General features: G+C 38.9%; 1 protein-coding gene across 4 annotated transcripts in view; it reads right to left on the bottom strand.

Moving 5' to 3' along the window:
• UBR3 (ubiquitin protein ligase E3 component n-recognin 3) overlaps positions 1-9,126 on the bottom strand; it is a 236,017-nt gene extending 226,891 nt beyond the window's left edge. For 3 of the 4 annotated variants that reach the window (XM_049887377.1, XM_049887379.1, XM_049887380.1), the window contains exon 1: positions 8,517-9,125. In XM_049887377.1, coding sequence (XP_049743334.1) covers positions 8,517-9,061 — 545 coding nt within the window. In that variant the 5' untranslated portion in view covers positions 9,062-9,125. Of the gene's footprint in view, positions 1-8,516 lie in introns of all 4 variants that reach the window. The other variant, XM_049887378.1, reaches the window with a different exon arrangement.
• Positions 9,127-27,934: the final 18,808 nt, after the last annotated feature.

Genomic DNA, 27,934 nt, shown 5'->3' with positions numbered 1-27,934 from the left:
TGATTCCAACTAATAGCAACCCTGTAAAAGTAATAACCACAAAATATGGTACAACTAACTAATTTGCTAAAATCTGAATATAAAAGAAGAAAAAAAAATACTTGCTGTGGAGTTGTAAAAAAAGGATACTATAGAGACACTCATATGAGTTTTCTTTTAATCACATAATATAATGATTTACATTAATTTTATAATATTAAACTAATCTTGCATTCCTAGGATTACCCTAACTTGGTCATATATCTATTATTCATACATTGCTAGATTTTGTCTGCTGACATTATATTTAAGACTTTTCCATTTATATTCTTGAGTGAATCTGGTGTCTAATTTTCTATTGTCATAGGGTCCTTGTCTGGTTTGGTGTCAAGATTTTATTAGTTTCATAAACTGGAAGCTTTTCTCTCTCTGGGACGCTAGAGAAAGCATGTTATAAAACCATCTATGTTTAGTGTCTTCTTTGTGGTATCTTCTTGAATGGCTATATGGTTATTTGGTTTTTTTAAATACCTTTTTGAGTTAGTTTTGGTGGGTTTTACTTTTATAGAAATGTGTCAGCGTCATGGATTGAATTACGTCCCCCCAAAATATGTGTCAACTTGGCTAGTCTACGATTCCCAGTACTGTGTAGTTGTCCTCCATTTTGTGATCTGGTATGTGTTGTAAATCCTAATCTCTATATGTTAATGAGGCAGGATCAGTGTGGGGTGTGCCTTGAGACACACCATAAGCAAGTCACACCCTTGTTTGAGACATAACTTTTATCTTATAAGAGGTAAAAGGAGAAAGAAGTGAGCAGAGAGGTGAAGGACTTCAATGCCAACAAAACGAAGAGATGGGAGCGCAGTGTGTCCTTTGGACCCAAGGTCCCTGTGCTAAGAATCTCCTAGAACCAGGAAACAGAGAGAGAGCTATAACACCGGATATGGCACAAGATGGTTGAGAAGCCTGCAGGAGAGAAACTGGAGCAGCAGAGCCAGGAGACTGGCGTGAGACGGCACGGGAGCCGACCCACAGAGCAAGAGAGATGAGTGCCTTTGGGCAGGAGGCTTTCTGGCAGAGTGGGGTAACTCTGGGCACTTATCAGCGGAGTTAAAGAGCTTTGTAACACTTGTTCAAGCAGGACAGACACCTGTCCAAGGGGCCAAGGGCCAAAGAGAGCTGCCTACGGACACAACATGGCTGAGAAGAGGCTGTCCTGATTGACACGGACCTTCCTCCAGAGCCAACAGAGAAAGGCTTCCTCAGGAGCCGGTACTCCGAATTCAGACTTCTAGCCTCCTAAACTTTGAGAAAATAAATTTCTGTTTGTTAAAGCCAAATAATAACAATAATGGTATGTCAGAAAGTCAAAACATACACTATGCACAAAACATATACCTGTGCTATAGGAGTGCTATACCTACAAATAAGATACAAATTGAAACTAAACCTTGCACTGGACTTTCCTGGACAAGTACTACAGGAGACTTCAAGGACAGGAATGTATATAATGAGCTAAAAGATTATGGAGAGAATTCCACAAGGCAATGGAGAAGATAAGGTTGTCAATGTAGGTAGAAGCTATGTTGTGGAAACTTTGACACCAGACTAAGGGCTCTAGACTTTAACCTATAAGCAATGGGAAGCTATTTCAAGCAAAGGCGTGACATATGTAAAGAAGAATTTTAATATGCATCGAGGTTAGACTGTGAAATTATCACAAGGAGGAAAACATTAAATTATCACAGAATAGAATTATGATGTGAGGAAGGCTTGGAGTCAAGTGGTAACAGAGAATGAAATGGACAAATCTGAGACAAAACAAAAGAACAGGTCTTGGTAATAAAACATGGGAGTAGAGGGAAAGGTATAAAAATAGTGTGGGGGCAACGTCTGACCTCCTCTAACTTCACAAAGGGGGAAAGAGAATCAAGATCAATAGCCCAAGGCTGATTCCTATGAGGTGGAACTCAGATATGCCTCCTCTCTCCGCCATCTTTACCAATTCTGACACCAACTTACCCTCCCATGGCACTCTGTACTTCTCTGCTGTGTTCAATAATTCACTGCAACGGCCACACAGAACTCACGGACCATACTCAAGATTATAGGGTTTATTAGGGAAGTAACAGGTTATAATTCAGGTTGAGGAACCCTCAGAATACAGTTCCTGCATCAAGAAAGCCTCTTCCCAGCCATGATCACAGGCAGGCCTCTCCCTGGCCCTGGGCCTCTGCCCAGCTCAGGCAAGTTTACAAAGCTCTTTTAGCTCTGCCAATAAGTGCCCAGAGGCACCCCACTCCACCAGTAGCCCTCGGCCCAACGGCACCCATCTTTCTTGCTCCGCGGGCTAGAAAGCCAAGGGTGTTATCTCCTGTTGATCTCTCCTGTCACCGTTTCTCTGCCACTGCTTTCTGCTGTCTTCAGTGTTACAGTTCTCTCTGTCTCCTGGTTCCAAGAGCACAGGGATCCCGAGCCCAAAGGACAAACTCGGCTACTGGCTGTTCCTTCTAGGTGGTGGTAGGATCTTCTCTCTTTGCTCTGAAATTGGCTCTCTTTGAAGTCTGGCGGGATGGCAAAACTCATCAATCCTCTTGGTGGGCCACAATTACCTTATTTACACAGTCCCACCCAAGACTATGGCTAGAAGGGCCACATTAAGTTATTCACTGCACCACAAAAGGGAAAAATCAAGAATGACACTGGCAGACACTATCAGATGTCTAGCAATATCCATTCCTGTTTCTCGCCAACCATGCAACAACAAAGGCCAAAAGTCTACACATTAAGTGACGTAGCAAATGTCTTTAAAAAGCCTGGGACCCCAATGACACTAATAAGCTGCTGAACTAGTCCTGAGCTGTAAACAGTAAATGGTTCTAAAGTTTAAGCCACAGTTAAATAGGATTTCTTATTCAAAAAACAAAATTAAAAAAACATGATACTAATAACAAAATAAAAAGGAAGAAAGAAAAGGAAAACCTACAGGGAGCTATTCTGGGGAGATATAATTGATTCCATTTTGGACATGCTGATAATGACATGATAATGGCAGGGTATTCTAGTAGACAAATTCAGATTGCTATGACTCAAAAATATTAGCTTCTTGGATTTAACCACTGAACTTTAAGTTATTCACAGTTGTTGATTTATTTACTATTGAATTTCCTTAAGATGTCATGCATTGCAGACCTCTAAAAAGAAGATACAATGTGTAGTATTCTCCAAGTTTGTTTAACCAAAGTATTCCCCTTTCACATAAGATTTCTGTAAAACACATCTAGAGATATCTACGGATATATCTTTGATCCTTGAAACTATAAGAACAGAGTTTTCTAAAATAAATTCTCACTAAAAATGAGTCATAATACAATTAGAATATCACTATTTTGCAACCCCTAATAAAATAATGGATCTGGACAATGATAATCAATGGCTGCTAAAATCTTTAACATAATGGGAAACTTTATAGCAAATGGATCAGGCCCATCACTCCTAACATAGACAAGCAGACATTCTGTGACTACTGGTGTAACTATTGATGTGATGCAACAGGAGGTGCCCAGCACCACTATAAAGTTTTCTTGCCAAAAAAAATAGAATCTGAAATCCAATCAAGCCTCTAGATTCAACTACTAAAATAGTTTGCAAGAAATAACGAACAGACAAACATATTAAACATCACAGAGATGCTATCAGTAAAATTCAGGTTGTAGTTTTCTTTAATAAATTGCAGGGGTGGAGAAGGAGAGAGAGGTTCTATACCCTACAAATTAAAAGAGACTTATGAAACATAACAACCAAATACAATATTAGGAACTTGCTTGGGTCCTGATTCTAACAAATCAACTCTAAAAAATCATTCATGAGACAACTGGAAAAATCTAAACACTGACTGGATATGTGATGGCATCAAGGAATAACTGTTAATATTTTAGGTCCAGGAGAAAGATATGGCAGTCAGCTTCCATAAAGACTACAGCCTTGGAAACCCCACGGAACAGTTCTACCCTATCCTATAGAGTCACTGTGGGTCAAAATCAACTCTATGGCAACAGATTTGGTTTTTAATGGTACTGTGGTTATGGTTTTCTTTTTTTAAGAATCCTTATCTCTTTATTAAGATACATACTCAAATATTTATAAATAAAATTATAAATTTATTTTTTATGAAATTCTCATGAATTTATTTATGAGATTTGTTTCAAAATACTCCAGTGTCAGAGAAACGGGGAGAAGGGGAAGGGTAAAATAAATAAAACAAGATATCACTTTTCACTTATGCGATTAACAAAGACCAAGAATACATACTGGTCAGGATGTGGGTGAAACATGGTCTTTAAAACATTGTTGGCAGAAGGGTAATTTAAAGTAATTTCTTTGGAGAGCTCTACCTAAATTTGAAATTATATTTCCTTTAGCCCAAATATACTTCTATGAATTTATCCTCACACATATACACAAAGAAGTACGTGTGTAAGAATACTGACTGCAGCAATGTTTACCATAGCCCAAGACTGGAAATAATTTAAATGTACATCAGTAGGGAACCTGACTGCATAAACTCCAATAAAATACCAAGAAAGAAAATTCAATGGAATACTACTTAACTTTAAAAAAGAAAATGTACTGATATGAAACAGTATGCAATAAATATTATTAAGGGAAAAGAGCAAGGTACAAATGAGGATAAACACTATTCAACTATATACCCACTGCTTCCATTTCTGACATTACCATAGACCAGACAACTTAAAAACTTCCCTCAATAAAGCATCTGGAGATGCTGGATAAATTATAACCAACAACTTTTAAATGCATAACTAAGCTCAAAAGAAAGTAAGGGAAATCTCTTACTGAGGAGTGGGATGGAGGAAAGAAGAACCTTAACTCTTTACTTTATCCACTTATTTTTACATTATAACCTATAAGTATTACTTTGGAAATTAAAAAAAGAAAAGAAAATTATCCGGGAAGTACTCTGAATAAAGCTGCTATGGATTTAATAATCAATGCCACCTCCTGAACAACTAAAGCAATGTAATTGTTGGGCAGTTTTTTATTCAGTTGAATTTGACATTTACCAAGGACCTACTGGTGGCACAGTGGTTAAGAGCTCAGCTATTAACCAAAAGGTCAGCAGTTTGAGTTCACCAGCCACTCCTTGGAATCCCTACAGGGCAGTTCTACTCTGTCCTATAGGGCCACCATGAGTTGGAAACAACTCAGTGGCAACAGGTTTGGTTTTGGTTTTTTGATGGTAGTTAGAATAACCAAAAAAAAAAAAACCCCATTGCCATCAAGTCGATTCCAACTCATAGCAACCCTACAGGACAGAGTAGAACTGCCCCATAGACTTTCCAAGGAGCGCCTGGTGGATTTTGCCAATCTTCGGTCAGCAGCCATAGTACTTAACCACTATGCCAACAGGGTGCCCACAGAATAAAAAAAAAAAACCAAAATCAACATATTTTCAAACTTTTTTAGTTCAGCTTTGCTCACCTGCAACACTGCTATAATTTGTTGATTTCCAGTTCTGAAAGGTTCCAGAGGCAGCCTTCTAACCTACACAGCTGATCAAGACCATCTGTGTCTCTCTAGATAGTAGATGAGATGTGTAGCCTACAAGAATTACTCTATCTGACCCAAAGAGTTGCAAAAATTTCAGAATAATCAGACGGCCACAATACTGTTTATTGTTCAATCTATTCTTTTATGAAATTGAAACATGGCAACTGTTGATACATACAAACTATAGTTCTTCATTTCATACATACAGTCGATAATAAATCTTTAAATATTCCATATGTATTCATACAAGGTTGTCAGACTGGGGGAAAAAATTAAGTATCAATAAGATACTGGTAAAGGCAAATGCCATGAGACTAAGATGTGGACTATCTACAGCTCGATGACTTAAACCTGTGTAAGTGCCTTCAAAGAAACTCACTGACATATTTCCACTCATGCACTGAAGCATCACAATTAAAGAGAGATCAGACTTGCACCTCACCCTGGTCAACCTGATAATCACTGTGTTCCAATATTCAGAGAAGAATTAATGTAAAATTAATATTATTTCCTACTTTCATGCTCTTTGGGAGTCTCCTAAATGCTAATCTAGTCCAAAAAATAAAAAATATCTAAGTTAAGGATTGCTCTAAGTTTAAAATTTTTTTAAAAGAGAAAGAAACAAAGACCCAAATAAGAATGACATATTAGGAAAAAAAAAAAAAAAGACAAAACACAGTTTTGAATGGAAGTACAATAAGAATGCTATTTAGTAGAAAGCATAGAGAGAAGCGGCTAAGCATCCGCTCTGATATCATCATGCCTAGCTTGCTACCTGTGTAATCTTGGACAAGTTTTTTCAAAATTCTGTGCCCCATTTTCCTCTTCTGTACAATAGGGATCATAATAGTAACAATCTGAGTTGTTGAAGATTAAATGTGTTAAATCACCTAAAAAACCAAAACCAAATAAAGCAGTAAGAATTTGATCACTTTTTACCATACCATATAATCGGTAAAAATTCAAACTTCTAGTAACACACCGTTGATGAGGCTGTGGGAAAACAGGCCAACTTCATACACTGCTAAGCCTTATGGAGAGCAATTTGGAAACACCACTATTGAGAATTTATCCCACTGATACTCTTGCAGAAGTATGAAAAGACAAGTATGCCAGGTTTTTTTTTTTTTTAATTACATAATAGAAACTCAAATGTCCATCAAAAGAGATGATTAAATAAAGAGTGGCAAATTCATGGCATGGAATACTATGCAAAACAGTGATACACTGATACAGAAATTACTGATAAAGAAAGACCTCTAAGATGAGTGAATGAACAACAGTGCATATGCTATGTTACCTCTTGTACAAAAAAGTTACTGAAAAATTAGAATACATATTCATTCTTGCCTGTATTTGCCCTAAGAAACAAATAACTGTAGGTGGATGGGAGACATGATCGCGGACTCCAAACTGTGTATCTTTTTATTGTACCTATTGCATAATTACATGAATATTTTACCCATTCACATATTAAATTTTACCTATTCAAATATTAAATGTTTTAAATATTTTAAGTAATGTCATACATATATTTTAAGCCCTCAAATGTTAGCTGCAATTATTATTATTTTTAGCAAGTTCAATACACCTCCTTTCTGGAGGCATTTTTCATACTCTATGTAAAAGCCACCTCTCCCTCCTCTAACTCCCAGACTACTATTTAAGGAATTTATTGCTTTCTGGTTTGGTTTTGGTGTTATTCTAATGTAAGCAGCTTAAGGGCTAGGTCCATGTCGTGTTCACTCTTAATATCCAAGGAGCCTTGCTTGCACATACTAGGTACAAACATTGTAGAGTAACAGTAACCTATGAGTACTCCAAAAGAAAAAAGAAGTGACAATTTCTAAAGGGATTATACACTATCGTAAACTATAAAACCTGAAAATTGGAAAACTTGAGTAACTGGATTTGCTAACATTCTTTCAACTACTCCCAACTAAAATCTCCTGTCTTTCACTGAATTTTTCCTTTTTTTCCCCAGGACTTCCCCCTGACATTGACATCATGGCCCAAGCCAAGACCCTATATGTACCAACTCTTTAACTCATTGCAACTTCCTAATGTTGCCTTTCATCATAAATCCCAACACCCTGCTACATCACTTCTGTCAAAAAGCCATTTCTTGAGTGTCTCCTTTTAGACAGATGTTCACATATTGGTCAGTGAACAGAGTGCCCTAAACTGCAGAAGATCTAACACTTAATAGCTAATTCGCTCACTGTTTTGTCTGTCCGCCTGGTATGGAGAGTATTCTATAACTGACTGCTCAGTAGCCCTATTCTAGATGTCATTCCAGCACACCAAATACTGCACCGACAGCTCAACAGTCACTTCTCATGCAGGCCCCTCCCCTTCCCTCCTCCCTCAACTCTCATCAGCTCAGGAGCTCCTTTCCTCATACTGACAGACACACTGACAGTTTCAGAAGTCCTTCCCCCCACCACCCCGAACGTCCTCCGTGCAGTTACAGACCAACCCTCCTCCCGCCCCCGCATCATCCCACGACCCATTTCTTTCCCCAGTACCAACCCCTCCCAGCCAATGCAAATCGCATCCTCAGTGTCTTCCCAAGAACCACGCAGCTTTGCAGCCTTCCCCAACAGTAAGTACACAACTGACAGCTGGACATCAGATACTCCAAGTATCCTTTCCTCCTCCCTCCACTCCTACCTCACGCACAATCTCTTTTCTAGCCATCGTTCACTAGCCCTGGCTACCCCCCAAATTCACAACCCTGTCCCCTAAACATGCTCTCCGCTCTCCCAAACTCTCCGCCCCCTTTCTACCACTGACAGCTCAGTCACCACCATCCCCATGTGGCTGCATCCTCCCCCACCTCCTTCCCTTGACAGCTCAGGGTCGACTCTCAGTCTCCGGCCGGCCTCCGGGGCCCCGGCCTGGGCCACCCCCCGGTGCCCTCGCCTGGGAATCGCTTCACCCGGAGGGAGGGCTCCACTCACCCACTCTCCCGCATCACGTTGCTGTCACCGCAGTCACAGGCGCCCCCGGCCTGGCTGCGGAACATGTTGAAGTCGTGCCCGGTGTGGTCGCCCTGGTGGAAACACTCGGCACACAGCGACATGCAGGGGGAGATGCCGCACGTCCGGCAGCGGTAGGCCACGAAGTTGGCTGTCCAGACCAGGCCGCAGAGCGCCGCGGGGTCGTAGGCCCGCACCGCCGCGCAGAATTCGTCGTAGCCGCCGCCGCCCGCCAGAAGGCACTTACACCACTCCAGGGCCTCTTCTTCGGCCGCCCCCGGACCGCCCCCGCCACCCGCCGCCGCCGCCTCCTCGCCGCCCGCAGCCGCAGCCAGCGGCCGCTCGGCGCTCAGCACCCGCTCCAGCAGCGCCTGCAGCTCCTCAGCGCCCGCTCGGTTGTCCGGCCGGCTGAGGGCCGCCTTCAGGTGCGCGGCGGTGGCTGCCTTGTCCAGGGCCAGCCCCGGCGCGGGCGGCTCGGGCTGGGACGGCTGCGGACCGCCGACAGCCGCCGCGGCCGCCGCCGCCATGATGAGAGCTCAGAATTTGGAGAGTCCAGGGCCGGCGGCTCCTCCCGGGAGGGTGGGGGAATTGACTGCTGCGATTGCTCGGCCCGCCCAACTCTCGCGATACCCCGGAGCTGCCGCGCACCTCTGCCCACGTCCCCGCCCCTACACACACCCCTTGGGGCTACTGTGCCTTCTCCCCGCCCTTTTCCTCTGGGCTCCTCCTCGGCTCCTTCCCCCTTCGCCTCTTGGCTCTAAACTTCATGTTCTCAAAAAAGAGCTTAGGGGCGCGCCTTAAAAAAAATCTGTAATATGCACTATCTTTTCTTTATTTGCCTGGATATTTATAGGAATTTTATACAGCATTTTTCAAATGTATTTTAGACGCCTGAACCTCGTTTTGAGCTGTAGATTCTCGCTGTTATCGCCTAATTGAAAACCTAAATTACTACTGAATTACTATTATTATTGAAGCAGCCTCCAAATTTTTCCTCTTGAATCCACTCTTGCTCTCACACTATTACCGGGTTAATCTTCTAAAATACAGTACATTCTTTAGAAGATTAAATACATTCTTACTGTCATTCTCCTGGTCAAAATCTTTAGTGAAAACAAAAGCCAAACTCCTTAAGCCTTTTCTCAAAACTCACCGTCGTCACAAGCAGTGGTGTCACTAGGTAGGGAGAAGGAGGGGTGCGGACAACATGGGGTGACACTGTCAGAGGGGGTGACACCAAGATCACTGTCTATAAAAGTTTTGTGAAGTGTTTCTGCAGAAGTTCATTATTTTTTTACAAAAATATCCCTGTAATAAGTTATAACAACAGAAACGTTTTTCATAAACCCAGCTTACATCTACCAATATACCTAAAAAAAAAAAAAAACCAATATACCTACAAGGCTAAAACTCTGTGCTAACTTACTTTTTGAACCTTCTCGTGCGCTCTGGTCAGAGCTGTCATTATTATGCACGTAGCTTCATCTGCACATGCTACAAGCACGCCCTCTTGTTTTCCTTGCTGCCAGTGTTTTTATAGTCAATGATTTTGTCAAATTTTCTGGTGTTTTAGCTACAGTATTGTAATTAGCATGGAGGGGATGACACTATGAGTTTTCACACTGGGTGACACCAAACCCTAGCGACACCACTGATCACAAGTCCCCAATCTATCTTTCCATCCTTATCTCCTGATGCTACTACTAAAAGTTTGCCACATGAAAAAGACCAGCGAGACTCTTCACTGTGTTCTGAAGATGCTGTATCATTTCCAGCCCCTGAGTCTTTATTGTTCCTAGTTCTCACCCTATTCCACCCCTCACACTAACCCCATACCCCTACTGTAGTAATGTCTGTCCATACCATTTTCTTTCTTGAAAAAATGGCTCTGAACTTATTTGATAACTTATTGCCTTAGATTTTAACAAGCTCATCCCCACTCCACTATTAACTGGTAATTTCTTGAGGACAATGAATGAATCTTCATCTTTGCCCATAAACCAACCAAAGCCAACCCATTGCCCTTGAGTCGACTCCAACTCATAGCAACCATATAAGACAGGGTAGAACTGCCCCATATAGTTTCCAAAGACTGCCTAGTGGATTCGAACTGCTGACCTTTTGGTTAGCAGCCATAGCACTGAACCACTACTCCTCTAGGGTTTCTTCTTTGCCCATAGTGCTCAAATATTTGTCTGATTATCATTGTTAAACGGTACATAATTACAATAAATGCCATTTATGAACAAGCAATTATTTGCCTCTACTTTATAATACATATTATTTATTTTAACCCCCTCAACAATTCTGTGAGGTACGTACTATTACTAGAGAAAACTAAAACTTGAGAAGATGGTTTTTAATGTGCCCCCAAACATACAGCTGGCAACTCAATGAGCTACGACTGGAATTCAGGTTCCTGATTCAAAGCCTTGCTCTTTCCATCACACCAGTGCTTCCCAAATATGTGTGATCCTAAGAATCTCTACCCTCTCTACCCACTACTCACAAAAACATTCCCAAGCCCCATCTCATACTTAATCAGTCAAAATCTCCAGAGGTTATATTGGCCTTTCTATAAAAATCTGAGTCTTGAAAAAGAGCATTATTAATGATCCTCCCAGATCTGAAATTCTATAGCTTATTAAGTTTTTATAGCTCACCTCCAGAGAGCTGGAGATGGTGTACAAACAACTTAGGAATGCCTAACAGAAGACAAGGAGCAAGAATGAAAAAAACTGTAAGAGGTGCAAGCCAAGGAAAGAGAGCCAGAGTGTTTCCAACCTATACAACCTGGTGTTAGATACAAATTGAACATAACTAAAACATTTTATTTTACATGGCCTGCTTATTATATTAATAAAGCATTTCACGATCATCAGTTAATAGTGACAGACAATTCAAAAGTTTATCAATAATCCTCGTTATGAATTACTAAATTACAAACAAAATAAGATTGAAGGACATTCTTCAAGCTATGGTAGAGGTAGCAAGTATTTACTTACTAATCAGAGTCTATAGGTTAATGGGAAACCCTGGTGGCATAGTGGTTAAGTGCTACAGCTGCTAACCAAAGGGTCAGCAGTTCAAATCCACCAGGCGCTCCTTAGAAACTCTATGGGGCAGTTCTGCTCTGTCCTATAGGGTCACTATGAGTCGGAATCGACTCAACAGCACCGGGTTTGGGTTTTTTTTTTTTTAATAGGTTAACGCCGTTGAAGAAGTGTGCTGGTATCTCCCCAGGATTGCTTTCTTGGAGAGAATAGCATGGGTGCCTGCTCTACTTGACCATGACGCTGGCAAACGCAGCCTTTTCAGCATTATTCTGTGGTCTCCACACACTCCTAAACTTCTACATATTTCTACAAAATTCCATCACATGTCACCAGTGCCTCTTTCGTTCTGTAATTAAAAAAAAAAAAAGTTTAAATACCACCCCCTTTTTCAATGGCAAAGACATCACAATACAAGTACAGAAATCTGGACATTTGTCAGATTTCCTATCTATTCTTCTCATGACCATATCAGACCTGTTTGAAATCAGAGAACCATTAAAAATACCCAATAATAAGGAGAATACAAATAACCCTATTTAAAAATAGACAAAAATTTTGGACAGATATTTCACCAAAGAAGATATATGAACAGCCAGGTAGCATATGAAAGAATGTTCAACATCATTAGTTATTAAGGAAATGCAAATGAAAACTAAATGAGATACCATGACACAACCACTAGAATGACAATAATCAAAAAAGATAACAATAACAAGTGATGGAAAAGATACCGAGAAACAGAAACTTCATACATTGCTGGTGGGAATGTAAAATGGAACAGCATCTTTGGAAAAGAGTTTAGGAGTTTCTTAAAAAGTTAAACAAATTTACCACATTTGCACTTTTAGGAATCTGTAGTTGTTAGGTGTCATCGAGTTGATTTCAACTCATAGCAACCTCATGTGGCAGAGCAGAACTGCCCCACAGGGTTTTCTAGGCTGTGATCTTTACGGGATCAGATCACCAGGTCTTCCTCCCACGGAGCCACTGGGTGGTTTGAATCGCCAGCCTTTTGGTTCGCAGCCTAGTTGTGCCACCAGGTTCCATCCTAGGAATCTGCCCAAGAGGAATTCAAAAAATACGCCCACACAAAGACTTATAGATGAATATTCATAGCAGCATTATTTATAATAGCCAAAAACTGAAAACAACCCAAAGGTTGTTGTTATTGTTGCTGTGCGCCAATGAGTAAACAAAATGTGACATTCTCACAAAGGAATGCTATTCAACAATAAGGGAACAAAGCACAGATACATGATACAACATGGATGAACTTCAAAAACATTACATTCAGTGAAAGACAGGTACACACATTAAAACAAACAAAAAAAACTTATTTTACCATTTCATTTACATGAATTATCTAGAAAAAGCAAATCTGTAGAGACAGAAAGTAGATTAGTGGCTGTCTGGGCTGGAGGTGAAAACAGAGAGTCTCTGTAAATGGGCGTGAGGGGTCTTCTTAGAGTGACAGAAATGTTCTAAAATTAGGTTATGGGGATGGTTGTACAACTATGTAAATTTACTAAAAACTATTGAATTCTACTTTTAAAACAAGTGAACTTCACGGTACATAAATTATACCTCAATGAATTGTTGTTAATCATCACGATCACTTACATCTCTTGTTTGAGATGAGAGAAATAATCAAGTTTCTGCCTAGATAGAAAAAATTTTATTGCTTTAGCTTTCAAAACCAAGATGACAGATTCTTAAATCTTTACTTCTCCCTGGTTGGCTAGCGTGCTCACTATTTAGATCCAGGAAGTCTGACATTTTTCTCTTTCAATGCTTTGGTGCAGTATAAAATCTCCTCTTCTATACTGCCTCTCTCTCAGATCGCTGGGCTCTGTCAGAATTCTGTAGGGGAGTTCCTACAACAATCATATTTTCATGAGGGAAAGTCAGATGGAAATTTAGCTGAAAACTCTGTGCTCAAACGTTATACCTCATTAGATGACAACATTTAAGTATGCTACTGTTACTTTATTAGACTTGAATAAATGATAACAATGCAGCAGACTGCCCTTAAGTAAGCTACAAACGTATCTAAAGGTACAGAAGATAGATAAGTATCCAAAAACTATATTATTTTTTAAGTATTCCAAAGTAAATAATGTGAAGAAGAATACTATGACATTTCCAAATTGGTTTTTCAAATTCAAATAAGCCACATGGATAAGGCAAAAGCTATACATGACAAATAACATAATTTCTTCCACAATTAGTTAAAGCAGAGAGGCCCTTACCAGAGGATTTATAAAATAATGTAAATACTCCATGGTTGTTTTAAATATGCTAAAAGTTATTAATTTTTGTATTTATCATGACTTGCTGGCTTATAAGAGACACAAACAGTATAAACTAGCTTAAGTCAAAAAGAGGACCAACTTAGATCAGGTAAACATCATAAGGAGGGGGAAGATGCATGTGGATGCATCTCCATCTTTGCTTTTCACTGAGCATTGACTGTATTGTCTCCAACAGCTTCTATACACGAGTGTCCCCCAACCTGAGCCCCGGCCTGTATCCCCATGACTTCACAAAGAAAAAAACACCCATGTCTTTATCAGCTCCACTTAAAACGCTGGGTAAGAACTCTGACTGGCACAGCTAGTGGCCTGTGCCACCGCTGAAGTCTATCACCAGAAGGAGGGGTTTAGATAGCTGCTGGGCACATAAACACACGAAATGTCCACAACAGCATTAATTTCCTAAATTTCTGCCTGGCCTCCAAATACAGACCAGACTTTCTCTATAGGCACAGTAAGTTTATCAGTCCTAATGACGCTTTTGAAATCACACCCTGAGAAACATTAGTTTATCAACAAATTAATATCATATATCATATCTACTCAATTTTCCCCATTTTCACATATTTTACAAATAAGAAGGATCAAACACTGTGCAGTAATATTTTAGCATTAGTGAGTACTGCAGTACTTCTCCTATCGACTCGACGGCACTGGGTTTTGGGTACCATAGTGTCGCTATGAATCAGAATGGACTGGACGGCAATGGGTTTGGGTTTTTTTGTTTGTTTGTTTTTTACTATAGGGTTTTTTTGTTTGTTTTTTACTGTAGGGTTGATAGAAATCCTAGTGACATAGTGGCTAAATGCTACAGCTGCTAACCAAAAGGTTGGCAGTTCGAAACCACTAGGTGCTTCTTCAAAACTCTATGGGGCGGTTCTACTCTGTCCTATAGGGTAGCAATGAGTCAGAATCAACTCCACCAGATTTGGATTTGGCTTTGGTTTTGGACTATGTGCAAGGAGCCCGGGTGGGACGGTGGTTAAGAGCTTGGCTGCTAATCAAATGGCAGTTCAAATCCTCCAGCTGCTCCTTGGAAACCCCAAGGAACAGTTCTACTTTATCTTATAGGTCTGCTATGAGTTGGAATCGACTGGACCTGGCAATGGGTTTGGTTTTTGGTTTTTTGGGTTTTTTTTTTCACTATGTGCAAGGTATTCTGCAGGTGATCCCATTTAAGATTCCCAACAACCCTGAGAAGTAATAATTATTATCCATATTTTACAGGCAGCAGTTATACCCTTAGGAGTCCTTGTGGTACAGTGGCTAAAGCGCTCCCATGCTAACCAAAAGGTCAGCCATTCCAATGCACCAGTAGCTCTGCAGGAGAAAGATGTGGCAGTTTGCTTCCGTAAAAATCTACAGCCATGACAATGGTGAACCATGGACAATAACAAAATAAAAGGGAAGATTGTTTTTAGGACAGAATTTTTTTCCTCCATGGGGGCGGGGGGGTAATATGCATCTTGTATTTGTATTTACTAAACTCTTTTTTTTTTTTTTGTATCATTCCTTTTTATACTGGGCACAAGGTTGGCATCTAACGCAGGTTTGAGGAAAGGATGAGCGCATTTTGTTTAGGAGCCCTTCCAGTTCTAAAATTCCATCGCTTAATGCTTATGCCTAACAAGGCAAACTGTAGCTAGGAGAATTTCAATGTCTATGACTTTTTTTTTGTTTGTTTTTTACTGCAGGGTTGATAGAAATGTTGGTGGCACAGTAGTTAAGAGCTACAGCTGCTAACCAAAAGGTTAGCAGTTTGAATCCATGAGGCGCTCCTTGGAAACCATATGGTGCAGTTCTACCCTGTCCTATAGGGTCACTATGAGTCGGAATCGACTGGACGGCAATGGGTTTGGTTTCTTTTTTTTAAAGCTTAGGCAAGCAGCATATGAGTTGATTTTGAAGGAGTCCTGAGTTGGGAGAGGAGTCTGATAATTAGCTAGTAGAAAATATAGATGTCACAGTGAAATACTTCAGGATTAAAGTTGAAAAGAATCTAAATGAAAACAACGTACCTTTGGTTTGGACAATTTTTAGCATTGTAGTCCAGCTGTCAATACTTTTTTGTTTGTTTGTTTTTACCGTATTAACTGACACTTCGTTGCATTTAATAAAGTTAATTACAAATAAAAAAAAAAAAAAGATTTGCAGCCTCGGAAACCCTACGGGACAATTCTACCCTATCCTATAGGATTGCTTTGTTAAGTTGGAATCGACTTGAGGGCAGCGGGTTTGGTTTTTTTGTTTGTTTTGTTTCTGTTTTTGTTGGGCGGGGTTGGGGTTATACCCTTCATATCAAGGCCTTTGAAAACAGAGGAACCCAGAAAAAGAATCAATTTGTTGTTCTTGTACTTGTTTCCGTCTTTCTTCCTTTCTGTTTTAATAATGAGTCCTTTAAGAGCTTGTAACTATACTTACTGAAATTCCCTCATTTGTTTAATATTGAAATGAGGAATTTTTAGCAAGTTTATCAGCTCATGCTTAAGAAATATTTTGGGGAAAAAGCGTGACAGTACATTTAGAGTTTGACCTATATTAGCTCCTCTACTAACTGGTCCATGCAACTTGCCAAAGATTGTAAGTGCTTAACAACTTTCTGGGGTCTTTTCAATTATCATTTAATATTATTACAAGTTGTGCTTTTCTTCTTTCCCTCCTGGCTTATAAACCAGGAAAGTTTCTTTCTCTGCATCTCTACTAAAGCCCAAAGGATTTTTACTGATTGCCTTATTCATGCAACAAACTAATTCAATAAATATTTATTGAGGCCTTACCATTTGTTCTCCGCTAGAGGTAAGGATAGCACTATGAACAAAACAGACACAGTTCATGGCAGGGCTTCACATGGCACAACTCCGGGAGCAACATTTTCATAGAATACAATGCTTCTGACATAGAGATTACAGTCTGATGGAAATATATTATAAATTATATTTACAATACAAATATAAATTATATTTATAATATAAATATATTATAAATTATAACAAAATTTACAAATATATTATTACTGCTATTACAGTTATCTCCCATGCATCTGTTAGTCTGTAGTACTTGTGTGTTGCTGTGATGCTGGAAGCTATACCCAGTGACCTACTTCTGAAAAGTATTAGCCAGTGAAAGCCTTATGAATAGTAGTGGAACATTGTCTGATGTAGTGCCGGAAGATAAGCCCCTCAGGTTAGAAGGCACTCAAAAGTTAAAAGGGGAAGAGCTGCCTCCTCAAAGTAGAGTTGAACTTAATAAGTAGATGGAGTCAAGCTTTCAGGACTTTCATTTACTGATGTGGCACGACTTAAAATGAGAAGAAACAGCTACAGACACCCATTAAGAATATGAACACCAATGGCTGAAGACCAGACCTCTAGAAGGAAGCACCCACCAACAAAAAAAGAGGTCATTAAAAAGACAGAAGAGAAAGGAAAGACCTAAATGGATATCTGAAACTTGCTCTTGAATGTCAAGTAGCTAAAGCAAAAGGAAAAAATGATGAAGTAAAAGAGTTGAACAGAAGATTTCAAAGGTTGACTCAAGAAGACAAAGTATTATGATGACATGTGCAAAGAGCTGGAGATAGAAAACCAAAAGAGAGGAACACGCTGAGCGTTTCTCAAGTTGAAAGATCTGAAGAAAAAATTCAAGCCTCGAGTTGCAATACTGAAGGATTCTATGGGGAAAATATTAAACGATGCAGGAAGCATCAATATTTGAACATTCATGGATCAATTCTCAAAGTATAGTCTGCACACCCTTAGGGAACAAGACCCCTCCAGTGAGTCCACAAAGTCAAAATTATTTTCATAACAATACTAGGATATTATTTACTTATTTTACACTCATTCTCTCAGGGGTGTACAGTGGGGTTTCCAGATGCTATGTGACATGTGATGGAATGTGTCCTTTAGTAATCTTGTGCTTTTTAAAATTTTCTGAGACAGTAGGATTAGGGTATAAATATGTGCATTTTCAGAGATTAGCTAAATTGTTCTCCATACATCTACCATAGTCTTACTATCTATATCCCATATAGATAGTTTCTATGATGTCATTATCATCTACTAAATTATTTTGAAATCCTGAAGTTTTCTTTGGATCTATGCAAAAACACAAAAATGTAAGTACTATTTGTTGTCTTGTTTTGGAATACTGTTTTAAAAAGTTTAATATTTCTAAATCTTTAAATTTTATCTAAAATTATTTTTAATAATTTAATATTCTATTCTAAAATGAAAGAATATTTGTATGTTTCCTACATTTAAGAGTGAATCAATGGCTTAAAAAAGGATATTAAATCTACAGACATGACCAGGCTTGCTGTTTTGCTTGTATTTGTCCAGGTTCGGCACCAACTAAACATCAAACATGATCTTTTATGTGAATGCTTGGCAACAAACACATTTTGTGTTGAAATATTCAGAATATTGAATGACTTTTTTAATCTCATGTTTTATCCTGGGACAACTGTACCGACATTTGCACTGATGTTACAAAATCCATGCTCACCTTTGAATTAACCAAGGCAGTGGCACCAAACTATCTATCATTGTATCTTTCTCTGCCAAATGCTTAAAGGAAAAGCCAGATTCACTTAAAAATCGCCTCAATAAAGCAGTAAAACTTATTAATTTTATTACACTTTGATGCTTGAGTATACAACTTTTTAATATTCCCTATTAAATGAGAGTTACACATAAAGCACTCCTTCTCCATACTGGAGTACCTTGGCTGTCTCCAGGAAAAAGCACACGTGTGATGCTGAGAGCCAAACTAGCAGCATTTTTAATGGGACATGATTTTAGTTGAACGTATGACTGGTAGACTAACTATGGTTATTCAGACGTGGGTATTTGTCAGTCATTTTCTGATAAATGAATGGAGTAAGCCCATCACTTCAAGGAAAATAAATATCTTCTGCCAATGAAAAAAATTCAAGCTGTCAAGTGAAAATTAAAATTTTGAAACACTTGTGTCTGCCACTATGAGCTTGACAGTCTTTCCAGTACTTAGAGACTTTTCTGAGTAGATCAGTGTGATATTAGTAAATGTGATTTTCTGATGCTGAATAATGAAATGCATCAGAAGATCAGCATAACTCTGTGCACCAATATTTCCCAAATGACTGATGCATGATGCTACAAAATTATGCATGGATAAAAAATTCATTCAAATTTCGAGACAGACTAATGGATTGTAATGTAACAATATGAAAAGTTCTTTTATGTGGCTTAAGATTTCGCATTACAACCAACCTTCAAGAAATTACTACTTATCAACTTAGTGTCGTATCAAAGAAGAATATCTACAACTATCGAAGAATATCTACAACTATCAGAGAATATCCACAACTATCAATTCTAGTTGACCCCAACTCCATGGCAACCCTACACACAACAGTATCGGACCACTGTAATCCATACAGCTTTCATTGGCTGATTTTCAGAAGTAGGTCATTAGGCCTATCTTCTAGAAGTCTGGAAGCTCTGCTGAAACCTGTTCAGCGTTACAGCAACATGCAGGCCTTCACTGACAGATTCCACTGACAGATGGTGGTAGCTGTGCTTAAGGTGCACTGGCTGGGAATAGAACCCAGTTCTCCTTCATGGGAGGCAAGAATTCTACCACTGAACCAAAACTACCATTGCCACAACTAATAGGCTATAAAAATATTCCTCCCATTTCCAACTAAATATCTGTGTGAGGCTGGATTTTCTCCAAATATTTCAACCAAAACAACATATCACAACTAATGTATGCAGAAGCAGTTACAAGAATCCAACCGCTGTCCATTAAGCTAGACATTAAAGAGATTTGAAAAATGAAAAACAACAATACTCTTTCCACTAATGTTAAATGAATTAATAAATATTTTTAAATTTCTGAGTTTTAATTTCCAGTAATACAAATATCAGTAGATATAACCCACAAACCCACTTTGATGTCCGTGACAATTTTAAAGAGTGTAACACTGTCCTGAGAACTAAGAGTTTAAAAACTGCAGGATTAACCTATAAGTGATTAGTTTGATTTTGTATTAAATTTTTTTGAAGTGTAACTTTTGTTATTAAACTCTTTTGGGTATAATTTACATATAGTAAAATTTACCCTTTTTAGGTACAGTCCTATGAATTTTTGACAAAAGCATAGTCATGTAACCACAACCATGGTCTATCACCCAGTAAAAATTTCTTTATAGTTAAGTGCCTCTCAACCCCAGTCCCTGGAAACCACTAATCTGTGTTCTTTTTAGACAGTTTTGCCTTTTCAGAATGTCATGTAAATGAAATTACACAGTATTATGTGGCTTTCTGAGTGGCTCATTTTATATAACATATGCTTTTTATATTCAATCGTGTTGTTGCATGCATCAGTAGTTCATTTTTTGGTTATTGTTGCTGAGTAGTATTCCATTATATGTATGGATATACCACGATTTATCCATTCACCAGTTGATGGATATTGGATTGATCATTCACTGCTTCTGGCAATTAAGAACAAAGCTGTTGTATACATTCATATACAAGTTTCTATGTAGACATAAGTCTTCATTTCTCTGAGTGAGATTGCTGGGTCCTATGATAAACGCATGTTTAACTTTGTGAGAAACTGCCCAACTAGTTTCCAAAAAGGCTGAATCATTTTGCATTCCCACCAAGTGATGTGTGTGAATTCCAAGTGCTCCACATATTCTCCAGCACTAAAAAAAAAACTGTCAATTTCTTTTTTCTCCTTTTTATCTTAGCCATTCTAATACATGCATAATGGTTATTTAACTTTTCAAATCTTTATATTGGTTTCCCCAAGCAGGTTGTTAAGTGTCTACTGGAAGGGATTATGCATCTTATGTAGCTCCAAGCTACCTTTAGAACAGTGTCCATTATATAGAATTAATACCAAATTTTACTAACTCATCAGTTGGAGTTTAAGCAAAGGGGTACCCTGGTAACATGGAGACAGTATTTGCCTATAAGGTTTGTGGTATCCATATATATCTCTATTTAAGCTTCCTTATCAGTGCCCTGTACAAAACAAATTATCTTGCCTGCATATTTGTTAAGGATTTGACAGTAGAAGAGCAGCTCTCCTCTACATCTTAAATCTTTACCACCGTTATGGGAGATTTTAGTGTCCATGTAGATAATCCAGTAGACATTGTTCTTCTTCTTCCTCTGCTTCGATGCAGCCACCTTTTCTCATAACCTCACTCGCAGCCTTGTCATCTGGACCAATGCTTATACTAATTTTTTTCTCTTTAACTCCTTTATTAAGACATTTTTGTGGCTAGCCACTTATAGGCATAAAAATCAATAATTTTCAGTGAATTTACAGAGATGTGCAAACATCCTCAAAATCCAGGTTTAAAATATCCCCCAAATTCCAGGTTTAGAAAAGATCCCTCATGCACCTTTGAAGTCAATCATTACTTCCACCCCCAATCCCAGGCATTAAATACAAATCTTAAACTTAGATTCCATTCTTTGATCTCAACCTCTACCATGCTAGATCTGTCACTTTAAGATTTCTTATTCTTATTAAACCTGCTATTGACATCACCAAGCTCCCATACCTGGATTCTACTATTACTCCCCTGAATCTCTACCCCTTCATTTTTGTTTCTTCTTCATTCAACCAAGGACTTCCGGGTCCATCAGTACAGCCATTCCTTGCCAATACTATCCATAACCTTGTCCCTTCTGTTTCTATTGTATCCTCTGGCAAAACTGCAATCTGTATTCACTATCAGACCTTCGTTGCTCTTGCATTAGTATTTCAGGACAAAAACAGCACAACTTTGCAGAATGGTAATTTAAAGATACTGCCTTTGGGTAAATGTCCTCAATCTGATAAAGGGCATTTATGAAAAACCCACAGCTAATATCATACTTAATGGTGAAAGATTGAAAGTTTCCTTCTAAGATTAGAAACAAGACAAAAATGTCTGCTCTTTCCACTCCTATTCAACATTGTACTAATGATTCTAGCCAGGACAATTAGACAAGAAAAAGAAATTGGAAAGAAAGAAGTAAGTTTTATTTGCAGATGACATGACCTTATATGCAGAAAACCCTAAGGAATCCACAAAAACTATTTGGGATAATAAATGAGTTCAGCAAAATTGCAAGATAACAATAACAAAAACCAGATGTATTTCTCTATACTAGCAATGAACAATATAAAATGAAATTAAGAAATAATTCAATTCACAATAGACTCGAAAAGAATAAAATACTTAGAAATAAACTTAACAAAAGAAGTGTAAGACTTGTACACTAAAAACTACAAAACGGGGTCATAGTCTTGGGTGGCAAGTAGGTTAATTGGCAAAATATAGTTCATAAAGTTTATGTTCTATACCCTAGTCTGCTGAGTAGCATCTGGGGTATTTCAAGCTTGTGAGCAGCCATCTAAGATATAACAATTGGCCTCTACTCATCTGGAGCAAAATAGAAAGAAGGAAACGACTCAAAGAAGGAATCAATCTACAGGACTAAATGTCTACATGAACTACAGCCTCCTCCACCATGAAACTAGAAGAACTAGTTGGTGCCCGGCTACCACTATCTTACATTCTGATCAGGACCACAATAGATGGAGCCTGATAGAAAGGGAGAAAAATGTGGAACAGAACTTCAAATTTTTAAAAAATCCATATTTGCTGGACCCATTGAGACAGGAGGAATCCCTGAGACTATTGCCGGGAGATATTCTTTAAGTCTTGAACTGAAACTATAGTTTTAAAAAGTCACCTTTTAGCTAAATAGTAGGTTAGCTCATGAAGTAATATCACCCTTGAGTACTAACTGCACTCTTTTTTTTTCTGCACCCAGTTCTTTTTATTTTTTTAAATACTATTTTATTGTGTTTTAGATGAAAAGTTTACACAGCAAATCAGGTTCCCCTTTGACAATTTTTACACAAATTGTCCTGCGATATTGGTTACAACTTTCACATTGTGTCAGCATTCTCATTATTTCCGTTTGTTTGTTCTGTTTCCATTGATCTAGCTTCCTTTTCCCTCCTTGACTTCTCAACTTTGCTTCTGGGTAAAAGTTGACCATTGGGTCTCATATAGTTGATTGTTTAAGGGAGCACATTACTCATAGGTGATATTGTTTATTTTATACGCCAATCTGTAATTTGGCTGAAAGATGACCTCCAGAAGCAGCTTCAGTATCAAGTTCAAAGGGTATCTTAGGGTGATAGTCTCAGAGATTCCTCTAGTCTCTATTGGTGCACTAGGTCTGGCCTTTTTTATGAATCTGAATTTTGCTCTACATTTTTCTCCCATTCTATCCAGGACCTTCTACTGTGTTCCCTGTCAGAATGGTTGGTAGTAGCTGGGCTCCATCTATTTCTTCTGGTCTCAGGTTAGAAGAGGCCATAGTTAGTGTGGGCTATTAGTACTGTGGACTAGTTTCTGCTTGGAGCCTTTGGTTTCCTTCATTCTCTTTCACTCCATATGGCTAAAAGACTAATAGTTATATCTTAGATGGCTGCTCACTAGCTTTTAAGACTGCAGACACAACTCACTAAAATGGGATGTAGAACATTATCTTTACGAGCTATGTTATGCCAAATGAATAAATTGTCCCCCGAGACTACCATTAACCCAGTATCTCTTAACCCAGTAAACCAAGCCCACAAGTTGTTTGGATATGTCAATGAAGCCCCCTATGGGCTTTGTTATATATATATGGATATATATGCAGCACATACAAACGTGTGTATATACATATATGTGCCTACAGATACACCTATAGATGCATATGCATTTAGTTGCATATGCCTTCTGATATGCATATGTATCTACCTGTACAAGCACACACATATTTTTTAGTTACTGTTGTTGCAAAATTATACATGTTATAGCAGTAACTGAAATTGTCCCTTTTTCTTATACTTCTTAGTGTCTTTATTTACCTTGGTCAAGTTGTGCTGACTTCACTCATATTTGGTATTGCCTTTCCCACTACCAAAAATAACAAGTGTCTACTATCTAGAAAATGTTTCCCCCCTATACCCCTCCCACCCCTGTTAACCATCAAAGAATTTTGCTTTCTGTGTGTATATCCATTCTTGACTTTTTCTAATAGTGGCACCGTACAATATTTGTCCTTTTGTGATTGACTTATTTCAAGTAGCATACCCTCCAGATTCACTCATGTTATAAGACGTTCCACGGACTCCTTATTATTCTTTATAGTTGCATAGTATTACATTGTATGTCTAAAACTCATCTGTCAGTTTGTCATACTGTGGTGACTTGCATGTGGCTGTGACTCTGGAAGCTATGCCACCGGTATTTCAAATACCAGCAGGGCCACTTAGGGTGGACAGGTTTCAGCAGAGCTTCCAGACTAAGACAGGCTAGGAAGAAGGACCTGGTGGCCTACTTCTGAAAAAATCAGCCAACGAAAACATTATGAATAGCAGTAGAAGATTGTCTGATATAGTGCCAGAAGATGAGCCTCTTAGGTTGGAAGGCACTTAAAATATGACTGGGGAAGAGCTGCCTCCTCAATGAAGAGTCATCCTTAATGATGTGGATGTAGTCAAGCTTTTGAGAGCTTCATTTGCTGATGTGGCATGACTCAAAATGAGGAGAAACAGCTGCAAACATCCATCAATAATCAGAATGTGAAGTGTACAAAGTATGAATCTAGGAAAATTGGAATTCATCAAAAATGAAATAGAATGCATAAAGATTGATATTCTAGGGATTAGTGAGCTGAAACAGACTGGTATTGGCCATTTCAAATCAACCCTATGGTCTGCTATGCCAGGAATGACAAGTTGAAGCAGAATGGCAACGCATTCATCACCAAAGAGAACATTTCAAGATCTACCCTGAAGTACGACCCTGTCAGTGATAGGACAATACTCATACACTTACAAGGAATACCAGTTAATGTGACTATTTTCAAATTTATGCACCAACCACTAAGGCCAAAGATGAAGAAATTGAAGATTTTTACCAACTTCTGCAGTCTGAAATTGATCGAACATGCAATCAAGATGCATTGACAATTACTGGTGATTGGAATGTGAACTTTAGAAACAAAGAAGAATCTGTAGTTGGAAAATAAGGCCTTGATGATAGAACTGTCACCAGTGATTGCATGATAGAATTTTGCAAGACCAATGCCTTATTCATTACAAATACCTTTTTCAACAATATAAACAGCAACTATACAGATGGACCTTGCCAGATGGAATACACAGGAATCAAATCAACTACACTGTGGAAAGAGACAATGGAGAAGCTCAATATCATCAGACAGAACAAGGCCAGAGACTGACTGAGGATATAATCAAGAACTGATGGTGTTGCAGTGAAGCCAAGCTGCACTGAAGGCATCTGCAAAAAACAAGGCTCCAGGACTTGATGGAATACTAATTGAGATGTTTCAACAAACAGATGCAACACTGGAGGTGCTTACTTGTCTATGCCAAGAAATTTGGAAGATAGCTACCTGGCCAACTGACTGGACGAGATCCATATTTGTTCCCATTTTAAAGAAAGGTGATCCAACAGAATGCAGACACTATAGAACAATATCATTAATACTACATTTAATTTTGTGATATTAAAATTTTGCTAAAGATCATTCAAAAGCAGCTGCAGCAATACATCCACAGGAAGCTGCCAGAAATTCAAGCCAGATTCAGAAGGGGACATGGAATGAGGGATATCATTGCTGATGCCATAAGATCTTGGCTGAAAGCAGAGAATACCAGAAAGATGTTTACCTGCGTTTTCTTGACTATGCAAAGGTATTTGACTGTGCGGATCATAATAAATTATGGATAACATTGCAAAGAATGGGAATTCCAGAACACAATTAATTGTGCTCATGAGGAAACTGTACATAGAACAGGAGGCAGTAATTTGAACAGAACAAGTGGATACCGCATGGTTTAGTATCAGGAAAGATGTGTGTCAGGGTTGCATCCTTTTACCATACTTATTCAATCTGTGTGCTAAGCAAATAATTCGAGAAGCTGGACTTGAAGAAGAACGCGGCATACATGAAGAAGAAGAACATGGCATCAGGATTGGAGGAAGGCTCATTAACAATCTGCAATATGTAGGTGACAGAACTTTGCTTGCTGAAAGTGAAAAGGAACTTGAAGCACTTACTGATGAAGATCAAAGACTACAGCCCTCAGTATGGATTACACTTCAGCATAAAGGAAACAAAAATCCTCACAACTGGACAAATAAGTAACATCATGATAAATGGAGAAAAGATAGAAGTTGTCAGGGATTTCATTTCACTTGGATTCACAATGAATGCCCATGGAATCAGCAGTCAGGAAATCAAACAACATATTGTGTTGGGCAAATCTGCTGCAAAAGACCTCTTTAGTGTTAGAAAGCAAAGATGTCACTTTGAGGAATAAGGTGCATCTGACCCAAGCCACGGTATTTTCAATTGCCTCATGTACATTTGAACGCTGGACAATGACTAAGGAAGCCTGAAGAAGAATTGATGCCTTTGAATTATGCTGTTGGGGAAGAATATTGAACATACAATGGACTGCTAGAAGAACAAACAAATCTGTCTTGGAAGAAGTACACCCAGAATGCTCCTTAGAAGCAAGAATGGGGGGACTTTGTCTCACATATTTTGGGCCTGTTATCAGAAGGGACCTGTCTTAGTTATCTAATGCTGCTATAACAGAAATACCACAAGCGGATGGCTTTAACAAAGAGAAATTTATTTTCTTACAGTCTAATAGGTTACAAGTCCAAATTCAGGGCGTCGGCTCCAGGGGAAGGCTTTTTCTCTCTGTCAGCTTGGAGGAAGGTCCTTGTCCTCAATCTTCCCCTGGTTGAGGAGCTCCTGGTGCTGCTTTCTTGAGGTCCTCAACTCTCTGCTTGCTTCCCTTTCCTTTTATCTCTGGGGAGATAAAAGGTGGTGCAGGCCATACTCCAGGGAAACTCCCTTTACCTTGGATCAGGGAGGTGATCTGAGTAAGGGTGGTATTATAATCACACCCTAATCCTCTCAACATAAAATTACAACCACAAAATGGAGGACAACCACACAGTACTGGGAATCATGGCCTAACCAAGTTGACACATATTTTTGGGGGGACACAATTCAATCCATGACAGCACTAATCCCTGGAGAAGGACATCATGCTTGGTAAGTTAGAGGGTCAGTGAAACTGAGAAAGACCCTCCACAAGATGGATTAAAACAGTGACTGCAACAATGGGCTCAAGCATAGCAACGACTGTGAAGATGGCACAGGACCAGGCAGTGTTTCGTTCTGTTGTACCTAGGGTTGCTATGAGTCGGAATCACATACCAAAAGAAAAAAAAAAAAAACCCAAACCCATTGCTGTCAAGTCGATTCTGACTCATAGTGACCCTATAGGACAGAGTAGAACTGCCTATAGGGTTTCAAAGGAGCACCTAGTGGATTCTAACTGCTGACCTCTTAGTTAGTAGCTGTAGCACTTAACCACTATGCCACCAGGGTTTTCTGGAACTGACTAGAGCCACCTAAGAACAACAAGAAAAGGGTGGGGACTGAAGTAAAATGGGCATGACTATAGAAGGGCAATATGAGGGATCTTTGTGGTGAAGGAACTGTTCTGTGTCCTGACTTTATCAATGTCAACATCCTGGTTCTGATCTCGCAAGATGTTGCCATTGCGGGAACTGGGTAAAGGGAACGTGGGAACTCTCTGCATTGCTTTTTAAAACTGAATATGAATCTGCAATTACTTCAAAATAAAGTTTAATTTTATTTAAAAAACAGGTGAGGGGGTGACTTCAAACTCATATGGGCCAGCTGTCCTTTAATACATCCTGCTAGAGGCAAGCATCCACTTGGCTCAAACTCATTACTCCACCACTGCACTTTCAACAGATAACAACTAGTACTAGTTATTGGGTATTTGCTATGTGACAAAAACTTTGTGCTAAGAACTTTATATGTATTAATTCATTTAATCTTCACAACAGATAACTTTGAATTCGTTCTCAGAAAAGCAGCCGCCTCAGACACCATTCCCT

The sequence above is a fragment of the Elephas maximus genome, chromosome 6 (genome assembly GCF_024166365.1).
Source record: "Elephas maximus indicus isolate mEleMax1 chromosome 6, mEleMax1 primary haplotype, whole genome shotgun sequence".
Lineage (NCBI taxonomy): Eukaryota > Metazoa > Chordata > Mammalia > Proboscidea > Elephantidae > Elephas > Elephas maximus.
Note: the sequence above shows the minus strand (reverse complement) of the source record. Positions and strands in the feature narration are given on the sequence as shown.